Source organism: Homalodisca vitripennis, chromosome 5 (assembly GCF_021130785.1).
Source record: "Homalodisca vitripennis isolate AUS2020 chromosome 5, UT_GWSS_2.1, whole genome shotgun sequence".
NCBI classification, from domain to species: domain Eukaryota; kingdom Metazoa; phylum Arthropoda; class Insecta; order Hemiptera; family Cicadellidae; genus Homalodisca; species Homalodisca vitripennis.
This window is the reverse complement of record NC_060211.1, coordinates 142,678,369-142,701,749: the sequence shown is the minus strand read 5'-3', so window position 1 is coordinate 142,701,749 and position 23,381 is coordinate 142,678,369. Positions and strand designations below refer to the sequence as shown.

Here is a 23,381-nt window from a genome sequence, read left to right as displayed (position 1 = left end):
CGAGTATAATACAATATAAAAATACATAGAATGGCAAGTGATATATATACAGCCTGTAAGCATAACAATGGAGAATAAAAAAGAGAGATATTACTATTTTCATACATACATACATACAGTCAATATCTTTTTAAAATGTAAAGGAAATTTAATTTAACTTTGTTCCAAACTGAAAAACTAAGTAGAAGCTGTTTTATCCACAATATTGCCCTGTTGGTTATAAGGATTCTTTTTTACTTTGATGTTTTTAAAACAAATTAAATAAAACAAATTGTACTGTGGGTACACTTTTTTATTTGTTATAATGTTATAAATGTGAGAAAAAAATTATTGTAACATTTTTTAGGAATACAGTAGTTACATAACATTTTTTTATATGATGTACATAATAAAAAAAAAGCATTTTGCAGTAGGCCTACTGGTGGTCTACAACAAAGTCAGTGAACAACATATTATGTACTCACATTTCTCTTGTTTCATATCTTCTACATGTAGACTTCATACTTATTTGGATTTTTCCAAAAAGTATATACATTATACAGGGTGTCCCACAAATAACCTGAAAAACTTCTCAGGTGGTTTCCTCTCAAGAAAATAATGAAAAAAAGTTCATATAAACAAATGCTTTGTTAGCAAGCTACGGCTAACAAAAAACGAAAATAAAGTGAATCTGATTTTTATGGTATAAAAATAGTTGTTACATTTATTGGATTTTATGTAAAATGAACTGAAAAAATTGAATAAATTGGTCCCAGACCAGTAAGACCACCCATTTCTGAGATATCAGACAAAATATGCAAAATTACGGTTTCGAAAAAACATGTTTGGTTTAGACCTTTTTACCCAAAACTTTGTTTGGAAATTGGGGGGGGGGGGGGGGGTGAGGGGGGGGGGGGGTGGGGGGTGGGGGGGGTGGGGGGGGGGGGGGGGTGAAGGGTTGGGGTAAAGGGGGGGGGGGGGGGGGGGGGGGTGGAACGTCTGAGATTGAAAATAAATCTGATACAATAGTTTTGAGCACGTTTCCTCAAACGTTTTTCAAAAATATTCCTGGTCTGAGTGAAATGCGTTCACAGAAAGTCGTTTAATTTTCTAAACTCTGGTCAGTAATGTGGATGGTTCACCATAGTGGCATTACATCTCACCCTTAAGTTCTTAACAGGATTTTTCCTTCCCTGACGCATTATCACTTATGTTAGTTTAATAAATCTTTCAAGTTATTTCAGGTTTTAATAATCTTGTTAAATTTGTTGACTTGGCTGCAGGCTCTCCTGCAGGTGGGCATTTCTAAATTGATTTAAATGCAGCTGACCTTACATATATTTCCAACTTTGCTGTCTGTTGCATAGGCTCGTCTTGTACATCATTTGTAAAAATCGTTTGGGTGTTTGTCTTTAGTTTGCTTGACTGAAGCAGCTAAGGTGTCTTTTAAAATCTGGATATCAGCCTTATCTTCAACAGCCTGCCTCTCCATTAAATGTAGTTTACATTCAATGGCATTGAATGTAATAATCAAGTTTGAGATTCAGGCTTCTTGTCATTAAACAAGCAATTAATTATTTGCTGATGGCATCTGCTATGATTGTAATCAGTTCTCTGTACAATGAACTTGTTTTTGAAAGCACTTAGATATATTTTGGCTTCAAATTTGTTATATCTCCATTTTGGCTTCAAATTTGTTATATCTCCCTCCATTTCTTTTACAGTTTTTTCATGATTAATTATATCCTTTAGATGTTTTATATTGTTTTTCAATCAAGTAATTTTTTCATTTTTGTTCTTTCAGTTATTATCTTGTCCAGCATCTCTTTTACTCAGTGACTGCCTATAGATTCTTCTAGTGTATGGTTCCAAAATTCACTTCCTAGCGTTAGTTCCTCTACTAGTGTTCATATTTGATCACCTTAGAATTCATTTTGAAACTACCTCCCTTTAGGCCTAATTGTTTGTTTTGTTGTGTGCTGATCCAATCCTTGCTGCTACTCTTAGTGTGCCTTCATCAGACTTTGCTGTTCCCCCATGGTACGTTTCTTAAAAGCTTATTCCTAATTTTAATTTCTCCAAGGTCATTCGTGACAATATTTTGTACTGGATTATGTATTTTGTACCTGTTGACTTTATCTATTTTCAAAGCTGGTTTTTCAATAGGATCACAATGAGAACAAAACCAGTTACTAAAATGGCCTAATTTTATTCATAATGGTCGAGAGGCACGCTTTTACAATCACAGTAATTACCAGGTGCTGAATGTGGCCATTACAAAAGAACTGTCTTTTCATGATCATAAACAGTATTGTCACGTAAAGGACGTAAAACTACTAAAGGTTGGTTGGCGGTTATTAGACATGGTGCTTAGCATAGCATTAGACCTCTTAATGTCAAACTTTGTACGATTTCTGATGATCACTGTTGACAATATCAATTTGCTGGGTATGTCTTACCTCTGTCCTGATCAAAATAGTCATAGTGTTCCTGTGTCAAGTCTATTGTTTCACTAATTTTGTAGTCCATCATTGGTTTTCATTAATTTTAAGTAGTTTCATCTTCAAACATGTATCTGCGGTTTTCCTGTGTGAATTAAAATATTATAAAACCGTGTAAGGTCTAGGAACTGAAGACCAGTACCATCGATAAACAGTGTGTAAAAATTAATTACAGCAAATTCTCTTTTTTTTTAATAACTTTCTTCCCTTTGAAATAAGCTAAAAGATATTATGTTTTTCTGGTTCGAAATGACTAATAGAACATATTGAACCAGATTTACTATAGTGCACTAAAATCAGGTTAACAATAAGTTTGATTTATAAAGTAATAACTAATTTAACCCGTATTGTGAAACATGTTATTTGTACTTGCAGGTTTTGTAATAAATGTAAACTGTGTGTTTAGGCTATCCACAGAATTATTGAAAAACAATGGGTTTTGTTATTGTAAAATCAAGAACGGTGCGCGTATATCTCAGCAACAAGTGGAGCAGTTTTATGAAGAACATAAGAATAAATTCTTCTACAATCGCTTGATAACTTCTATGACCAGGTAAGTCTAAGATGTAAGTAGCTTACATTAGTGTTTTGGTAGAAACTTGGCAGATAACGAAAGAATGTCTAATTAACCCTAGAAGCACTGCAAGTCGTGATAACGATGCATTATTGAGAATCATTATGGCGCTATTATTATAGAATCAATTAATATGTTCAGCATACCAAATTAAAGATTAGATGTTTTAAATATTCTATAAGAATATCATTAAAAACTTTTGTTCCTAAACTTTTTTATGTCGGCAATCTTGTAAACTCATAAAACATGTAGGTACAATCAGAAAAAATCATTTAGAAATACTGTATTATATATTTTTTATAATTTTTGTTTTAAAGAAATTTAACTGTTGTATGTAATATTCACGTCTTCTAGTAAAATTTTCTAAGTTTCTTTCACTTTCAGGTGTATAGACCCACTACATGTCATTTGTCTTATTTGAACAGTCAATGTTTAGAAAAGAATTGTAAGCTAATTTAAAAGTTTTACCATAAAAATTACTTTAAAACAGCTGCTTGATAGGTTTTCAGCACTTACCATTCAGTATAAAACAAAGAGAATGTTTGAAAATAACTGCTATGTTTAGTGGTCAGTGATGCTGGCCTTAACAAGATATGGAACGAAATATATCTTGGCTAGGTACAGCTGGAAATACGAGCTGAGATAACATTACGGCATAAATATAATTAATAATAATCCAACGCATCTGATCAAAATGGTGGCGGCCAGTAGAGCTGGCCATACAAAGCTCTAAGGACAAATTATAAATTACTATCTAGAAGAAGGAAAAAGAAACCTTATTACTCCAAAATAAGTTTACTCAATTTACACCAGCATTATCAACAATAATGTTTTAACAATAATATTAACTACATTAATATTAAACATAATGAAAAAACAACTATTGAGAGTCCTCGTGATGCACGGAAGCGCTTGATCTGATACTTTGCTACACACTATTTTCACTAATGTCCATTCCTTGGCTACAGTTATTTATTTAACCTATCCAGGACCGTAACACACTCATCACACATATTTCCTGATAGTATTAAAAGTTATAACCACATTTAGGAGAAACAAAGAAAACCTCCAAGTGCATTGCCTGTTTGAAGTTGAAGACATATTTATTGTAAAACAATTTCCTGAATAAAAACGGCTTTTTCAAAACATGTTAACATAATTAGAATACAGACAAGGGAATTTATACAATTTAAATACACTTTTACGATATAATTTAGATGTAAATCTCCGCGTATTGTTGGAATCCCTTTTCCTACAGATTACCACAAATTACATACTACAAATTAAAGTTGAGACATTAAATCTGAACGGTTGGGAGCCATTCCCTTAATTATTTCGAATGGAACTTGATTTTATTTTTACATCGCATGCAGTTCAAAACAAATTAAAAAATGAAATGAGGCAACTCGTTATTAAAACAATTACATTCCACTCACTCTCACAATCTCACACATACATACACTGAATGGTGGATACAACATATCTATATATAATTTACATATAAGTACTGTTTACACAATACTAAATAACAAAATAACAATATAATATCAAGTAAATAACAAAACGATAAAATAACAAGTAATAACAAAACATAACAATAACAAGTAATAACCAAAACCTAATTAATAACACAACAAACAACAAACGTAACAGTAGCAAGCAATAACAAACATAGTTTAATAACAATTATCTTTCCTTTACTCGTTAAACTTAGAACAGCATATTTTTCTATTAAAAAAAGCCAATCCTTCATGGTATTTTTGAGAAAACTTTGATTGGAATATTGATTCCTTAACGTTCGACAGGCACAATACAATTGAAATCGTGATTCGTCTGGTGCCAGATAAAAAAAAACATTTTTGGTAATAAAGGTATTTGATGGCTTTGGCCCAAGGTAATTCTTCTGAATTTCTGTAATCTCAATTTATATTCATTCGTGTAGCTTGTAAATTTTTAACTTCTCATAAAGAATATTTTCAGTACCTTAAAAGCGTACAATATACCTTCAATGGCCAAAGATTATGTAGTAGTGTTTAAACAAGGGATAGCTTGACTCAGCTCTATTTCGCTTTTATAAAATCATTCCTTATGAATGTGCTTTCTGAGGTGAGGTAATGATGGTTTTTCAGTATTTGAAATGTATGTTCCCCCCCCCCAGCACGATAATGCATAACTCCGAATTCTACTGTTTTAATTAAAGAAAAAATATAACAATTTAAAAAAAAATCTTTGTCACAAATATTTCTTAAAAAATAAAGAAAATTATCTAAAGTCATTTATTCATTTTTTTGTTTTTAATCTTGTGATATGGTGTTATCCCAGTTAATTCTTTATCTAACCACAACCCCAAAATATTTTAAAGATTACCCACTCTACTAACCAGCCCACATTCTTAAATCTTGCACTTAATCGTTTAATACATTCCAAACATTTGTAAGTTAATATCGTTTTTTGTAACAGTATAATTTTCCTTCTTAAGGAAAAGTTTATGTATTTAGCTGTTTTTCCGGGACTTAATAAAATATTATTATTTTTGTATAACCACCATCTGAGTGCCTGTAAGGTCTAGATTCATCTTAATCTCAAACATCTTCCCACCGAATTCTCAACGTAGCAATAGAAGCTGTATCATCAGCAAACGAAGCTCACATTGCCATAAAAATTTCCATTGCAATAAGTTCATTTAATATATATTAACGAATATGCGTTAGCTCCTTTAAAACTGGACCCTTGGGGTACTCCATACTTTATCTCACCAAAATAACTAAACAATTTCATTGATATTTGAACACATTGCTTCCTATTAAGATAAATAAGCTCTTAAACCAGTTATTCCATACAAACTCCTCTAATCCCAACAATCATATAATTTTTATCAAGAAGAATTTTGTGATTGAACTGTATCGAATGCTTTCGTAATGTCCTAAAAATTATACACAGAAACCTTTTTTTTCCATCATTACAATTCCCATTAGCTTACTCCCGTCACATTAAATCAAAGACAGAGCTGTCTTCTCCGTACCCAATTCCCATTCCCCCTGTCTAAATCCATATTGCTATGTTGCTAAAGAAAACATGTAGAATTCAAGTGAATACTTCAGTAATTTTTTTGTTTCATAATTTTTTCAAATATATTGCGAAAGACGGATAACAGAGATTATTGGCCTGTAAATTACTACAAAAACGCTTTAGAATCTTTTTTATGTATCTCGGATATAAAGACCAGCCTCTTTCAATTTGTGTCCTGGAAATTCTCCCGATAGTGAAACTAAGGATTTATAATAGTATAGTAAGACATTCGGTATATTTTACTATAATATTTCCTTAATAAATACTGAGCCTTATTCCATCAAAGACCATGGTGAAGTTACCTGATTTTAGTGACGTTAATTTGCCAATATAAGGTCGACTATAGCGTTTGCCGGTGACCAAAAACATTAGAATTTGTACTACACTGACGGTTTTTTTAAAAAAACAGTTTTTGAATTCCATACTTTCAAATATTAAATTGGTTTATTTATTTTATTCACACAGTTCTTCCAGCAATAGATAAAAAAGTAATTATTAAAATTCCATTTTGCAACTATTTTCAGGATTCATTTTACCATTGGCATCAACAACTTCTAGATGTATTACACTATCATTGAATTTTTTTTTCTGTCCAGTTATATCCTTAATAATATTTTCCAGGTTTATTATTAGAATTAATCCTTGCAATTTTTTAAAAAGTTCCGTATAAGTAATTATTCTTGGTTAGCTCTAATATCTCTTTGAAGTTTATTATCTGTACTCTTTTAAATTGGTCGACCTTCTTTTTGTTATTAGGATTTTTTCTTTATAGGATTTTAATAAATTATTTCTAAATTTAATTCGTTATACATATATTCTTAAAATCAATCCACGGTTTTTTAAGATGGTTTAACTATTCCTATCTTTTTTATGCTTTATTTCTTTTCTACACTTTGAAAATTTATAGAACCCAATATCTCATAACACATGTTAAAAAGCACAAGATGCGTTTGTTTGGCATTAATAACCATAACTCCAGTCTGCTATCTCTAGAGCACAAATCAGCTGTTCTTTGTTAATGTTATATGCGATATATGCCTCCCTGACCTTCTTCGAGTGCATTGGGTTAATATATCCAACTGTATTGATTTATTTGCATTGGAATGTAGGAAGGTAAGATTGCATGGTGTTATTTTAATATTTAATGAAAATATTTTCCATAGAGCATAGATTGAAAAATATAGAGTGGAAAATTTATATTAAAAGTTAGTTCCAAATTATGATCACGCACTCCCGCCTTGTAGTACACTCAGTAGGTCACCAGAAACAGAAATGAAATGGAAAAAATAATAGAAAGTAATTATTTTAAGACAGAGATAGGTCTGTTTCAGCCCTCTCTTCCAACACACTGTCTTAGTTTCCATCATCTATCACATGGCATTAAATTCAGATTCATGTATATTATATTGTTTACTCTGGTTGCTAGACATTACTGTTTTTATAATTTATATCAGTCTTAGCAATCATTAAATATACTGCTGTGACATTTTGATCACCTCTAGGCGGTCAAATGGTTAATCATTTACAATCATTATTGGTTTTAAAACTTATATACATGATCAACAATAATGGCATCTAATACCTGATGTTCTAGTGGCGATTGTGAAGTGTATGTCCTGGCAAAGGACAACGCTATCCAGGACTGGCGGAAGTTGATGGGTCCAACCAAAGTGTTCCAGGCTATCTTCTCTCACCCTGACAGTCTGCGAGGCATGTACGGTCTTACCGACACCAGGAACGCCACACATGGCTCAGGTAAATGAGGTCTCCTCCTCCGTTAATTTTGATTTTTATTATGAGGAAAAGACAGGATTAACAAGATCCTTCCCTTTAATCCATCTATTAGATGATACACATAACTTAAATTACAACAATCAAGCGATTACGGTAAAGTTTTTAATTGATTAAATTTTGTAATTTTAATGGCACTGTGTGTTTTTTTTGTTCAGTTTATTATTATGAACAGATACTCATAGTCCTGACATTAAAAATCTTTAAGTTAGAAGTGCAAGCTAAGTTTTTAACTAGCTTTCACCATATTCCTCATCTTTATATAAATAATACAAATAGTTTACTTCTACAGCCTACAATATCAGACTGTAGTAACATTAACACATTGGGTGCGGCACGGTCACCGGGGACCGCACTCTCTACCGCTTGTTTACTGTTTCAGTGTGGTGTAGCCACTTGCTAGAGCGGGGTAAAACTACGCCGCAGTCAATGTGTTAACCACTGCATCACTTGTAAGCATAAGTATTAAAAATGAAGTAAAATTTAGTGATACGCTTAAAAATGCAGATTATACAGTATTCACTTAATTATCAAACAACATAAAGTTAAAATGTTTTAAGACAAAATTTGAATATTTTGTGGTTGAGGGTCCCTAAACTTTTTTTTTTAAGGTGTTATACACAATTTCACCACAACAACAATAATTATTACTATCACTGTCAAGCATGGTTGATATGCTTGAAGTTTCCAAAAAAATAATGAGAACAGCTTATGGACATTTAGCCAGCATGAGAATGGCTTTACACATAAGCATAAAAATGAATGAAGAATTCTGAATTGAATTAAATTTAATGCCAGTTAGATGAAATTGACCTACCCTTTATACAAGATATTTTAAAATAAGAGCAATTTTTAAAAAATCCAGACAATTTTGTTCATTTTAATGAGAAGGTAACATTGTACAAAAATAAAGCGTCCAGAATTTTTAAAATGTGTTTTTTTTAAACCAGTTTTTGTTTTTTTGAATGTCTTTTGAGTAATAAAAAAAATATGGATTCAATTTTTAAACCAAACCTAATTAAATTGATAAGTTGTTCATATTTACATTTTGCTATTGTACTCCAGATTCTATGGAATCAGCAGCTCGTGAGATATCAATTTTCTTCCCAGACTTCAGCGTTTCCCAGTGGCTGAAAGAGAATGAAGAAAGTTTCCGAAAAGAAGTGATACTCTCAGATCAAACCTCTTATATCCATTCAGCAGAGGCTGATAAGTTTCAACAATCTACCAGTAGATAACGTCACTGCAAGCATAGTGCTAACATTGTAAGCATCTAGAAGTTGTTCCTCACAAAGTAGTACTTACCCATAATAAGTATTAGTAATAGTCAATACATTGTGGAAAGAATTATGTATACCATACATACATGTAATAATAAGTTTTAGCTCTATACCACCATTTGTAATGTAGTTGCATTTCGTCTTTATGTGAACTAAAAAAAATTATTGAATGTTCCTGTCAGATTTCTAATGTTACAAACCGGTTGATTGTGTTGGTATTGTTACTGTTGCACTCACTTTAATATTTAACCCCTTGACTGTCTTGATCCAACTTTGCGTTCAACTGCCACGCCCGTGTTATCACGTTCCAAACAGCTGTTTCGCTACACAATGCTTGACATCTATAAGGTAATGCATATTGGCCCATAGTACTATTTATTTGAACTACTGCAGTTCCACAGTAGTGCTGTTAAATGGCTACTACACTGACGGTCAACTAAAGAATTATTACCTATCCTCATGGTGAAGTGTACATGGACGTTCAAAACAGAAGGCAATTGTTTTCTATATTTTTAATTGGGTTTTTGAAGTTGCTATTGCAAGTTTGTTTTATTTTCTTTCTTCATTGTGGTTCAGTTGGCATGGCAGAAATTAGTTATTAAAATAATTTGTCCGGATGCGTTGTAGTAAATTACCTTGCATTCAGCAGCATACCTTTCTGAGAATGATGGCGATCAGAATGTGGACTCATTATCAACCACAACCTGACATGACAAATCTGGAGATTCTTTCAGCAGTTTGCTAAATGAAGATATCACTAAAGTAGATTATGGTAGGTGAGAAACATGCTACATTTGCGCTAACTGTGGCAGATAAACCCACAGCTTTGTGCACGGCAAATAAACTCAGCAGTAGCCTATACCAACACCGTTGTAAACTCAGCATTTAAGGGGTTAACATTTCCAGCATGTAATAACTTATTTTTGGATGATGAAAAATTTAGCCGTCTTATAAATATAAACTTACATCTAATATTTTTATTTAACTTACTTTCAGAAGAAATTTATGATCTAGGCATTTCCCTGGATGAAAACTTAGATATGTACAAGTTTAGTGAGATGGTGTTGGGCACCTAATAAAATTTATTACATTAAAGTTTTTTTAAATGTTTACTTGCCAATTTTTGTTAAGTTGTTAAGCATAGTGTAAACAAAATGGTTTACTAATTGTAGTACTCGTGTTACTAATAAAATACTGTAATTAAAGTTTTATAATTTATACTATTATATGAATTTTCAACAAATGTTATGCTTGAACGGCTAAGAAAGCAATCTCAATACTTGATTTTGAATAAATAAGGTTACATACCTTTCCATTGTCAATCCAACTTTTTATTTTGATTATTAGTTTTGGAAGCACTCTCTCATTGTAAAAATTATGCACCCAATTGTTAAAAACTGAACATGTTTTCAAATAAATCAAATTATATATAACATGAATAAATAAACAAACACTCAACACAGCAAAGGAAATACAAAGTATATTTTTATGTATGGCTGGATTAAAATGAATGTATATATTTTCACTACAGTGGAACTTGGATAATTCGAATCTCAAGGGACCAATAAAAAAATTCGAATTATCCAAAAATTCAAATTAAAAAAGTTAAGAATTAAAGGCTTAAAATAATGACACTTCACATCTTTGCTGAAAACCTTTATTGAAAATAACATGAGTGGTTGTAAATGTATGTTTTTCTGTGCATTTCTACTAAGCAAAATATGGTAAAACAGTTCAAAATTGAATCATGAATTATCTAAAAAATACACAATTACAGTATATTTTTATCAATAAAAGAAAATAAGTTGAATGGTGATAAGGAACATTATACAGTACTATATTATTTTTTCAAAATAAGTTGGAAATCTTCACTTGTTTTCTAAAGTTTCTGCCATATTCAATTAATTGAAAATATACTCATTTACGTCATTTTTACTTTAAAAAAAACGTCTAAGTGCCATGATGTGCTGCTGCGGCCTCACTCGGAACGTTTATTTCCGCCCCAACTGATGACTCGCCTTCTTCGTCACCCGATGCCATGTTGCCATCTTGTTTATTGTTGAGCACTTCAGCGATGATCTCCGCGTCTGTTATCTCACCACATACTGCAAAATCTTCATCCACGTTGACAAAATCTTCAAACGAGATGGCAGGGTCAGTAATGACGTCCTCCCAGCCGTCAACTGAAGGTACCGCTTCCGCTATAATGTTGTTGGCTTTTTCAGCGTCCTCCTTTTTTACAAAACCAGCTTTTATAAAGCAATGTTTGATCGTTTCGGGCGCTACTTTTTCCCAAGCTTTCTTGCACATGCGAGAGGGTTGAAGAATGTCTAACTTGATTTTTAGGGCGTCACAATCTTCAGTCAGTATGTACTCAACCAATAAACGTCTGTAAAACTGTTTTAGATTTTTTATGATCCCCTGTTCTATAGGCTGGACGACCGAAGTCATATTGGCAGGGAAAAAAAAATCACTTTAACATTTTCCATTACTGGAATCGTGTTGTGCGCAGTACAGTTGTCTATAAACAAGATAACCTTTGGTTTTTTTTATGAACTTTTTGTCTAAGTTCAACAACCATTTCTCAAAAAGGTGACTGGTCATCCCAGCTCTTGCGCTGTTCACATACTCCACTGATTTTGATTTGACGTTCTTCAAACAACGGGGACTAGCCGACTTGCCAATCATTAGTAAAGGCAGCTTTTCTGATCCATCCATGTTTGCACCAACCAGGAGAGTAATTCTCTCTTTACTCAGTTTTCCTCTGTGGCATTTTTCTTCTTTAAATGCAAATGTTTTGTCAGGGGTGCATTAAAAAAATCCCGTTTCATCAACATTGAAGATGTCCCTTTCGTCCTGATCCTGAATCATCTCCTCCAAATCTGTTTTCTATTGGTTGGCTTCTTGTTGATTAACGCTTCCACTTTCACCACAAATGGATTTAAACGAAATTTTGTTGCGATCTTTGAAGCCGTCAAGCCACCCTGAACTAGCCTTGGAATCTTGTTTCCCCAATTCAGTAGCAAATTGTTCAGCTTTGCTTCTTATGAGAGGGCCACTCACTGGAATCTTCTGATCCCTAGTTTGTTTGAACCACTTTAAAACACAATTGTCCAAATCTGGATTTTCTGGCTCCCTTAACCTTTTCCGGTCTTTAATGTTCTCACTTTCCCTCCCGAAAATTTTTTCTTTGTTCTTTAAGTAGGTGGACAATGTGTTAGGAGGAATTCCAGGAAGTCCTTGGCAATTCCAGATTTTTTCTTAACCCCCTTCTCTACTTCTTTGATTGCCGCTATTTTCTGAGCCAAAGACAGTTTTGTATGTTCGAGGATTACGAGGCGACGACATGGGAGTAGATTGGGTGGGGGTGGAGTGGTCCTGCAGGCAGCGCAACTTGTGCCAGTCGCGATGAGTCACGTCTACAAAACAATAGGCGCGGACGCATAGGGCCGAAGTCAAAGTCAAAATCTCTTTATTTACAATTTCATTGAGAAGTGTAATGGCGTCAAAAGTTACAATGGTTATGGATAAAGTAAAGGTACAATACATCATTCGTTTTGGTGTAGAAATTCTTCCAAGGTGTAGAAAGGTCTGGTCACCATCCATCTGTTCAGTGATGTCTTCAAATTCTTCCCCTTCTGAGCCTTGATGTCGACTGGTAGAGCATTGAACAGCTTTCGTCCCATGTAAGATGGCTTCTTTCCATACAGTGACAGATGGTGCGCTGGCAGGATGTAGTTACCAGCATGTCGAGTGTTATGGTGGTGTACATCTGTTCCTCGAGGGAGTTCATTCCTATCGGCGAAAAGGACCACTTCCTGTATGTATAGAGCCACAACCGTCATGATTCCAAGATCTTTGAAGCCCTCACGACAGCTGTCCCTGGACCCCAGACCCTTGAGAGCTCTTATAACTTTTTTCTGAGCAACAAGAACTCTTTGTAAGTTGGTAACAGTTGTGCCTCCCCATACAGCAATTCCGTATCTGAGGTGGGATTCGAAAAGGGCATAATAAGCTGTTTTTGCTGTGTTTATGTCGCTGATGTGGTGAATTCTTTTGGTGACAAAGAGGCCGGTGTTTAACTTCTTGCACAAGTTATCAACGTGGTGAGTCCATGAGAGAGTTTCATCTATTGTCAGTCCAAGGAATGTTGTGTGTGATTCTATGTCAATCTCTGGCAATGCTGCAACTTCATCCTTTCTTCTACCGAATGCCATTTGCTTAGTCTTGGTCATGTTGACCACTAAGTCATTTAAGTGACAGTATTGATAAGCTATGTTTAGTGCTGTGTAAGAGCTCATAGCTAGGTCATCTGTAGAATTTCCAGCAAGCAGAAGTGTTGTGTCGTCAGCATACATTAAAGTGGAGCAGTAGGTACTCAGATAATGTGGCAAGTCATTAGTAAATAATATAAACAGAACAGGGCCTAAGACTGATCCCTGAGGCACACCCATATCAACAGTTAGGGGCTGAGATCTGATGTTCTGTGTTAGTCCTTTGTCATTATGTCTTATTTCCACCACTTGGCTGCGTTCTTCCAGATAACTCTTAAACCATTTGTAGGCGAGGTCACTGATGCCTAGGTTTTTGAGTTTTTGCAAAACAAGGTCGTGCCCCAGACAGTCAAATGCCTTACTGAAGTCAAGCATTACACCAGTCACGAGTTTACCCACTTCCAGTTGGTCACGTATGAATTCTGCCAGTTCGGCAATTGCAGTTGTAGTGGATTTCCCTTTCACAAAACCATGCTGGCAGTCTGTCAACAGATTGTGCTGTTCAAGATAGCACATCAGTCTCTTGAGTACAACCTTTTCAATTACTTTAGAAAAGGTTGAAATCAAGGAAATTGGTCTGTAGTTACTAGGTGTCATTCGGCAGGAGTTTTTGTGTTTGGGGTACACCTTTGATGCTTTTAGAGCTGATGGGAACAGTCCTGACGATAGTGATCTGTTTATGACACTGACAAGGGGTGGTGTTAAAACATCACTACAGTGCTTTAGTAACTTTGATGATACATCATCCAGTCCTGCTGAGGTTTTGGCCTTCATACTTGCAATGATGTTTTGTACCTCTACTATTGTGGTAGTGTGCAGTTGACTGAGCCTACAATTAGGTGTGTGTAATGTAGGTTGTCTGCCTTTTTGGTATTGGTTGTTGGTGGCCGATGTTTGTTTAGCAACAGTAGTGAAATACTCATTGAGATTCTCAACAATGTCATGGGGGTCAGTCGTTTCTACTCCATTTATTTTCAGTTTCAGTTGTTCTTTTCCTGTTTCTGCGCTCTTCCTTTCATTGTTTATTATCTGCCATACTGCTTTAGATTTATTCTCAGCCATGTTTATATGGTTGGCTGTTCCTTGACGTTTTAAGAGTTTTAGCCTGAGATCATAGTTTTTCTTTGCTATGGCCGTGTCTGTTTTATGTTGGTCACTTCCTGTGGTCTGGTATCTCCTCAGACATTGAAGATATGTATCCTTTAGTTTAAGGGTTATGTCATCGTTAAAGTTAAGTTTTGTTTTTCTTTTAGGTCTTGTTTTCTTTTTTGGACAAGCTGCATCCATGGCTATTGTCAGGGTATTTAAAAAGATGTTGTATGCTTCTTCAGTACTTTGAGCGTTGTGCACATCAGCCCAGTCTTCCTCATACAAGAGCATCTTTAGAGAGTCAAGATTGTCTCTTTTCATCTGTCGTAGCATAAGACAGGATTTTTCTATCTTCTCAGCCCCTAGAGATATTTTACTAATTTGGCCTGTGTGGTCTGACAAGCCTGTATGTATTACACTGGCACTGATTTTTGATTTAGGTAGGTTTGAGCATACACAGTCTATGGAGGAGATGGAGCTGTGAGTGATTCGGGTAGGAGGTAGAGGTAGTCTTGTCATGTTGTGACTGGTAAGCATTTCTTCTAGTTTCCTAGCATCGTTATTTGGCACCAGTCTGTTCACATTAATGTCCCCCAAGATGACTAAGGGGTGGTTGTCAGCTTTTACCTCTTCAATGATGTTAGAAATAATATCTAGAGCTTCATCCAGTTTTTCACTTGGAGATCTGTATATGCCAAGGATGTAAAGATGTTCTTTGCCTGAAGTCACCTTGACCGCTGCCACTTCACATGTCAGTTCCTTGCAATGGTGAGACACATTTAGAGTCTCGGTTTTTGGTTGTAAAGAATCTTTTACGTATATAGCCACTCCTCCTTTTCTGCTTTTAATCCTGCAAAAGTGTGTTTTAAGAGAGTAGTGTTGAAATCTAGTATTTTCTAAGAGTTCAGTTTTTAAACCATGTTCACTTAAGATGGTAATGTCAGGTTGAATGTCTTGAAGTAGATGGGATAATCTGTCTGTTTTGTTTCTTACTTCCTGTATATTTTGGTGCAAGATTATCACTTCTTTGTTTAGTGCTGAGTTTTTAATTGAAGGGTGGCTATTTCCTTGGTTAGTGTTTGTGTCAAGCCTTGTTTCATATTGCATTTTTTTGGGAATATTTGATCTAAAAAAGACCCATGAGAGATATCCACCTGCACTGGAACCTGCTGACCAGGCTCAGGTGAAGATGGTGGCTGGGAGTAAGTAGGGGTCAGAGTATTTTCAATGGGTGTCGTAGACTTAATATAGTAGTCTATATGTTTTTTGTAGAACTCCTCTAGACTCTCATCTGTGGCCCGGGGTTTAGCATTCATTGGGGGCTTTCGTAGCGTTTCTCGAGCCGAGTTTGATTCTTTTGAGGTTGGGAGAGATGAAGGTTGCTGGGAGTCTAATACGGAGTTTGTCTGGTTTGTATTTCCATCTATTAATGTATTGTTTATTGTGTAGCCATTTTTAGGTTCCTGAAATCCTGTCTGAGCATTTTTGCTCTTTGCTATCTGAAGGGATACACTGCGATGATTGTTTCCTCTTTTGTGTACATTCTTATTGCCTTCATTTAAGCGTGAAATTTTGAGAAAAGTATGCCCTGGAGTAGTGGGGAGGCCCTGCTCTATGTAAGCATTCACCTTAGCTTGGTCATGTTTCTGAAATTGGTTTTGTAGTACCTTCATGGAGTGCTCCATGGAGTCTTGACGAGTCTTCAACTGATTTAATTCCAGTATAAGGGGTAGTTGCTGGTTGTTATGTTCATCTATTTCATAAAGCCTAGGGTCGGTTTGTGTTTGCATGTCTGCCATTTCTGAGGTATTATTTATTAGGTGAGACTTCAAAGTTTTGTTTTGTTTAAGTTTGCTGATATTATCTTTTAGCTGCTTAATTTCTTTTTCAAGGGAACATACTATTTTCTCTTTTTCCCTATCCTGTTCTTCAAAGCTCTGCATGAGTTCTGACCGTAGTTGTCTCTCTTTGGTGAGTTGGTGTTCTACTTCATTTAAAGTTTCAGTTAAAGGGCAGTTCCGATTTATTAGTGACACTGTTTCTGTTTCAAGCTCTTCAATTTTTATTTGGTATTGCATTTCACAAAAACTATTTTTATCTGTAGTTTGCTGTAACAGTTGAGCATTTTTAATTGATGCCTCGAACAGTTCCTGCTTAAGTTTCCTGTTCTCAGCTAACAGGGCATTTCCAACCTCAGCAGCTAAAGTTAGAGAAGTTTCTAGGTCATCAGGATCTTGAAAAGTCTGTACTTTCAAGTGGATGTCTTCTATACTGTTTTTTGACTGATGTGTAATGGTTTGTCCATTGTCAGTACATTTTGAGGGTGTGTGATAGTTTGAAGATATATTTGTGTGGTTCTTGCAGTTAATGCACTGCCAGGATTCAATATCTGTCTGGGATAGCTTGTTGAATTTTTTGTCTGGCCATTCAAGACATTTAGAATGAAACCATTGATTGCAGGTGCCAGTGCATAGGATTCCTTTATGTTTTACTCCTATTGCACAGACACCGCAGGGGTGTTTGGACATTTTATTTAGTTTTTGTGAGATTAGATTGCAGTTTAGTTCTTGTGTTACAGTTAGTTTCTTATAATTATCTTGAATTCTTGAGCCTAGTATTGTTACCTTTCACCATCCGTATCTTCTTCAATGTAATAAAGCCCACATGAATCCAATCTTTTACACTTCACATCTTCAACCACGGGACCATTTTTTGGTGACCTTTCACCATCCGTATCTTCTTCAATGTAATAAAGCCCACATGAATCCAATCTTTTACACTTCACATCTTCAACCACGGGACCATTTTTTGGTGACCTTTCACCATCCGTATCTTCTTCAATGTAATAAAGCCCACATGAATCCAATCTTTTACACTTCACATCTTCAACCTGGTGACCATACGGACCATCCTTTCACCATCCGTATCTTCTTCAATGTAATAAAGCCCACATGAATCCAATCTTTACACTTCACATCTTCAACCACGGACCATTTTTTGGTGACCTTTCACCATCCGTATCTTCTTCAATGTAATAAAGCCCACATGAATCCAATCTTTTACACTTCACATCTTCAACCACGGGACCATTTTTTGGTGACCTTTCACCATCCGTATCTTCTTCAATGTAATAAAGCCCACATGAATCCAATCTTTTACACTTCACATCTTCAACCACGGGACCATTTTTTGGTGACCTTTCACCATCCGTATCTTCTTCAATGTAATAAAGCCCACATGAATCCAATCTTTTACACTTCACATCTTCAACCACGGGACCATTTTTTGGTGACCTTTCACCATCCGTATCTTCTTCAATGTAATAAAGCCCACATGAATCCAATCCTTTACACTTCACATCTTCAACCACGGGACCATTTTTTGGTGACCTTTCACCATCCGTATCTTCTTCAATGTAATAAAGCCCACATGAATCCAATCTTTTACACTTCACATCTTCAACCACGGGACCATTTTTTTGGTGACCTTTCACCATCCGTATCTTCTTCAATGTAATAAAGCCCACATGAATCCAATCTTTTACACTTCACATCTTCAACCACGGGACCATTTTTTTGGTGACCTTTCACCATCCGTATCTTCTTCAATGTAATAAAGCCCACATGAATCCAATCTTTTACACTTCACATCTTCAACCACGGGACCATTTTTTGGTGACCTTTCACCCTTTAAGGACCAACCGTCTGATTTATCGCCGGTGGCGTACTATGCGAAAAGGACCAACCGTCTGGTTTATCGCCGGCGGCGTACTATGCGAAAAGGACCAGCCGTCTGATTTATCGCCGGCGGACTTTTCATATTTTTTAAGAGATATTTTAATCTTCTATATGGAATAAATATACTATTTTTCTATTCCCTGTATGTTTCTTACTATGATATCAAATTTTAAACGTCTTTGGAATCATCAGCTTGGTCAAAAAAATATTTTTCGGCCATGTTGTATCGTAATGTTGTCAGGGTACTTTGGGATTATACCGACTACACCCAGACATGAATCGTTATTTGACATTTTGCTTCTACTGATTACTAGATTAACGTAGAACAAATTTCGTCAATATAAAACAGGAATTGTCTTATCGCAAACCCCTCCCCATCCACAGACAGAGGTCAAAGTCGAACGGTCTAGTAGATAACGTGATTGCAGAGTCTCGCCGCCCGTTCAGCTGGTGCATCGATTTGTTGTACTTCCGTGTTTTACCCCTACATTTCTACAAACACAAAAACTAAACTCTTTATTGAAAAAAAACACACACAACTTGTTTTTATGTACCGTGCAAAAAACTTAAATAATCATGTGATGCCGCGCGGCCTGCCGTAATCGGGAATCTCGAGAAAGATAAGATAACAGCGACAACAATACCGATCACAATACCTGGAAACGCTTGTTGATTGATGGAATGTTAGTTCTGTTACTCAACTACATCGTTTTATAACGTTCTAAGTTCATTGAAAAAATTTTAAGCGTTGGGGGCATATAACGGAATCTGACCCCAATAACAATTATTGATAATCGTTTTAAGTGTGTAATTTTGTAATTAAAGATTTGTTTTTTCGTTCTATCATGTTTGTTTCTATAAATGTATATTTTTGTGTTCTTTATACTCGTGTGGTCGGTATAATCCCAAAGTACCGAATAATATCCTTAGGTTTTGTATATATAAAGGTTTTGTATGTTAGGCTAATGCTGAAAAGTGTGTTTTAACCAGTGTTACAGAAAAATTTAATCCATTTACAAACTTTTTATTTTTTATTCCAGGGCTTTCAAATTTTGTACAGTTATAGAGAGTTATATGTAGAACTAATAAATACCATTTCCCACAAATAGTTTATTCTTATTTTTGGTAGTTATTGAAGATCAAACTCAATTTTTTTAATTTTTTTTCTCTTTTTTTATTTCATAAACAGATAAATCAAATTGTTTTTTGCTATATAATGACTTAAATTTATTTTTTCACAATGAACAATTTAATTATAAACATTTTAAGCCTAAAAACAAATCTGTACAGTAATTAGTTCTGAAGATATGATTTTTCTCTCAAACACTTGAAAAATCGCACATTTTTAATGTGCACAGTTCTTGGAGCATGGCCAGAAAAACGCAAAAATTTTCTTTTCACATGTCAAATTTTGGTCTGGTCCTAAAAGGGTTAAACCATCCGTATCTTCTTCAATGTAATAAAGCCCACATGAATCCAATCTTTTACACTTCACATCTTCAACCACGGGACCATTTTTTGGTGACCTTTCACCATCCGTATCTTCTTCAATGTAATAAAGCCCACATGAATCCAATCTTTTACACTTCACATCTTCAACCACGGGACCATTTTTTGGTGACCTTTCACCATCCGTATCTTCTTCAATGTAATAAAGCCCACATGAATCCAATCTTTTACACTTCACATCTTCAACCACGGGACCATTTTTTGGTGACCTTTCACCATCCGTATCTTCTTCAATGTAATAAAGCCCACATGAATCCAATCCTTTACACTTCACATCTTCAACCACGGGACCATTTTTTGGTGACCTTTCACCATCCGTATCTTCTTCAATGTAATAAAGCCCACATGAATCCAATCTTTTACACTTCACATCTTCAACCACGGGACCATTTTTTGGTGACCTTTCACCATCCGTATCTTCTTCAATGTAATAAAGCCCACATGAATCCAATCCTTTACACTTCACATCTTCAACCACGGGACCATTTTTTGGTGACCTTTCACCATCCGTATCTTCTTCAATGTAATAAAGCCCACATGAATCCAATCTTTTACACTTCACATCTTCAACCACGGGACCATTTTTTGGTGACCTTTCACCATCCGTATCTTCTTCAATGTAATAAAGCCCACATGAATCCAATCTTTACACTTCACATCTTCAACCACGGGACCATTTTTTGGTGACCTTTCACCATCCGTATCTTCTTCAATGTAATAAAGCCCACATGAATCCAATCTTTTACACTTCACATCTTCAACCACGGGACCATTTTTTGGTGACCTTTCACCATCCGTATCTTCTTCAATGTAATAAAGCCCACATGAATCCAATCTTTTACACTTCACATCTTCAACCACGGGACCATTTTTTGGTGACCTTTCACCATCCGTATCTTCTTCAATGTAATAAAGCCCACATGAATCCAATCTTTTACACTTCACATCTTCAACCACGGGACCATTTTTTGGTGACCTTTCACCATCCGTATCTTCTTCAATGTAATAAAGCCCACATGAATCCAATCTTTTACACTTCACATCTTCAACCACGGGACCATTTTTTTGGTGACCTTTCACCATCCGTATCTTCTTCAATGTAATAAAGCCCACATGAATCCAATCTTTTACACTTCACATCTTCAACCACGGGACCATTTTTTGGTGACCTTTCACCATCCGTATCTTCTTCAATGTAATAAAGCCCACATGAATCCAATCTTTTACACTTCACATCTTCAACCACGGGACCATTTTTTGGTGACCTTTCACCATCCGTATCTTCTTCAATGTAATAAAGCCCACATGAATCCAATCCTTTACACTTCACATCTTCAACCACGGGACCATTTTTTGATGACCTGTTGAAAATAGCAATGTACAATAGTTTCTGTATTATTTAAATATATTGAGATATATTGCTAATAAATGATTACGTATCAAAATACTACTTACGACATAATTTTAGAGACCAGTGTAATTTACTAAAGAATTTTTAACGAACAAGTTTCTTCACAAACTACAATTTCAATTACAGAAAGCGGGGAAGCCCGAGCCGGCCAGCAGGGCAGGGCAGGAGGGTGGCTAGATCTGTGTCCAATGGCCTTGAAGCAAGTGCCTTGTGATTAGAAAGAGTGCAGCGTCTTTTCGTGAATCTTTCCACTTTAAAATCGGCATCGGGTTCGAATAAAAAGTTCGAACTATCCAAAATAAACTTCCAATTAACCACGATATTTTTGCATTATTTATATAGAAAATGCTAGGGACCAATATAAATATTCAAATTAAAGAAGATTTCGAATTATAGAAGTTCGAATTAGCCAGGTTCCACTGTAGTATTTTTTTGGATGATTAACCATTTTAAAGTCAACAGTCTTAATAGCTGTGATGGGCATAAACTGTTTTTAACTGACTAGTTTACTAGTTTTTTGAGTGCTACACAATTTTAGCGGCAGTTGAAACATAAAAATTTCATGAAATATCAGTTGGTGGTCAGTTACTTTGTTACCTTAACTTCTGTGTGTCCTTGCACCTAGAGGAAAGCAAGTTGTATTATTTCTCTGCACACTGTTGTGTCTGTTTTCATTATCTCACCATATAAAAGCATGTGAGAGGAGAATTGAATACTCTAAATGCACCTCAATTGTTGGACAAAAATAGTTAATAAGGCCTATCATGTTTCCTTTTGAGGTTGAGTTATGGGCATTTTTCGATGGCTTATAAATCTGTCTTAAAAACCATTTGTGATCCTCCTGATTGGACCAAACATGTCTGCTCCAGTTCCACCCAACTTTACCACCTAAAGCTCGTCAAGCAAATTAAATTCTCTTTTCATCCTTTTTGGTGCTCAATTGTACATAGTAATGTAAGGGTTTCAAATTCGTGATATATTTTTGTAGGCAATAAATTCTTAAGGTCATGATGAAAAGGGATGAGGAAATTCAAGTTTTCTTCAATACTGATATCTTCAATCTCCACCTTAAATTTATAGAAAAATACTTTCAGCAAACAAGTTTGGTTTAGCAAGAGCTTGCAGTCTTATTAGAAAGTAACTATGTATTAAAGACTACATAATATAAATTCCATACAGGAATATTTTGCTTGATTCAAGCTATAAAATCCACTAGAGGTCTTAATAGGCCAAAAGTAAAATTTTAGTGTAGTCCTTATTTAGTGTAGAATTAGAAGTTTTAAACTAACATCCATATTTGATTCAAAAGTAAGCAAATAGTATAAGTAAACTGTATAAGGAAGTTTGCATTTATTACTTGATATCCTTTTTTACGTTAAACGCAGAATTAAAATGTTAGAGATGTTATTTAAGCACTTTTATTGTCTGTTATGTTAAACAATAAAACAATGCTAGATGAAAATGTGTTACTATATTACGTATATATGTGTATAAATTGTCCATTTGCTTTGATAACTGTTTCAGTTATGTAATATTTTGAAACTAACTTTACCAAAATTGGTCTGTGATACATGTGAGTCTTAGCCAAAGCATTGAGCTTCAGTGACTTTTTACTAGTTTGTTAGATAAGAAATAAAAATTATTTCCACGCTACAAATATCTTGATTTATTGCATAATATGACCTCTTCTTCCTTCACAAAGTATTTATTTGATAATAATACTGTAGAATTAGTCATTTTGGTTTGTAAATAAAGAATTGTTCTTGTCAGCTCTTTTCCATCACGAAACATCTCCATTTCCAAAACAAGGAAACATTGATTTTAATGTTATATCCAAGTGGGTTCTTTCTAAAACAGCTTGCATTCTATGTAGCAGGTACCTAGTTGGAGATTACCAGACAAGCTATTAAAAGCTGATATAGGATTTAAATTGATCTTGTTAAAAGAGAGGAAACGAGAAAACAGTTAAAATTTGTACACAGAAAAAATTAATTGGGTAGTTCCATTTCTTTCCTTGCTGTATGATGGTAGCATATATCACCACAATTATGTACATTATACCCGTCTGTGGAATTTGGCTGAACATTAGCAAAGTGTAACACTTCAGGGATATCTCAAAACAAATTCAATTATAGAATTGGCTGAACATTAGCAAAGTGTAAATCTT

At 34.9% G+C, this 23,381-nt stretch overlaps 2 protein-coding genes across 2 annotated transcripts; one reads left to right on the top strand and one right to left on the bottom strand.

The window, feature by feature from the left end:
* Positions 1 to 2,772: 2,772 nt before the first annotated feature.
* On the top strand, positions 2,773 to 17,322 carry LOC124362945 (nucleoside diphosphate kinase 6). Its single transcript, XM_046817843.1, has 3 exons — positions 2,773 to 3,033; positions 7,718 to 7,878; positions 8,980 to 17,322. Exons 1-3 carry the CDS (start codon positions 2,837 to 2,839, stop codon positions 9,150 to 9,152), a joined length of 531 nt encoding a protein of 176 aa, XP_046673799.1. The 5' UTR covers positions 2,773 to 2,836; the 3' UTR covers positions 9,153 to 17,322.
* A 790-nt stretch (positions 17,323 to 18,112) lies between these two features.
* Positions 18,113 to 21,263, bottom strand: LOC124363642. Its single transcript, XM_046818903.1, has 3 exons — positions 21,259 to 21,263; positions 19,732 to 20,447; positions 18,113 to 18,243 (listed from the first exon to the last, which is right to left on the bottom strand). The coding sequence occupies exons 1-3, from the start codon at positions 21,261 to 21,263 to the stop codon at positions 18,113 to 18,115; spliced, it is 852 nt and encodes a 283-aa protein (XP_046674859.1).
* Positions 21,264 to 23,381: the final 2,118 nt, after the last annotated feature.

Bases quoted from the DNA above. Each gene is read 5' to 3' on its own strand.
- LOC124363642 (XM_046818903.1), bottom strand. The intron at 18,244-19,731 runs GTTTAACCCTTT...GGTCCTTAAAGG, and splicing joins CATTGAAGAAGATACGGATG to GTGAAAGGTCACCAAAAAAT.
- LOC124362945 (XM_046817843.1), top strand. From the start codon at position 2,837: ATGTTATTTGTACTTGCAGGTTTTGTAATAAATGTAAACTGTGTGTTT. The intron at 3,034-7,717 runs GTAAGTCTAAGA...CTGATGTTCTAG, and splicing joins TTGATAACTTCTATGACCAG to TGGCGATTGTGAAGTGTATG. The intron at 7,879-8,979 runs GTAAATGAGGTC...ATTGTACTCCAG, and splicing joins GAACGCCACACATGGCTCAG to ATTCTATGGAATCAGCAGCT.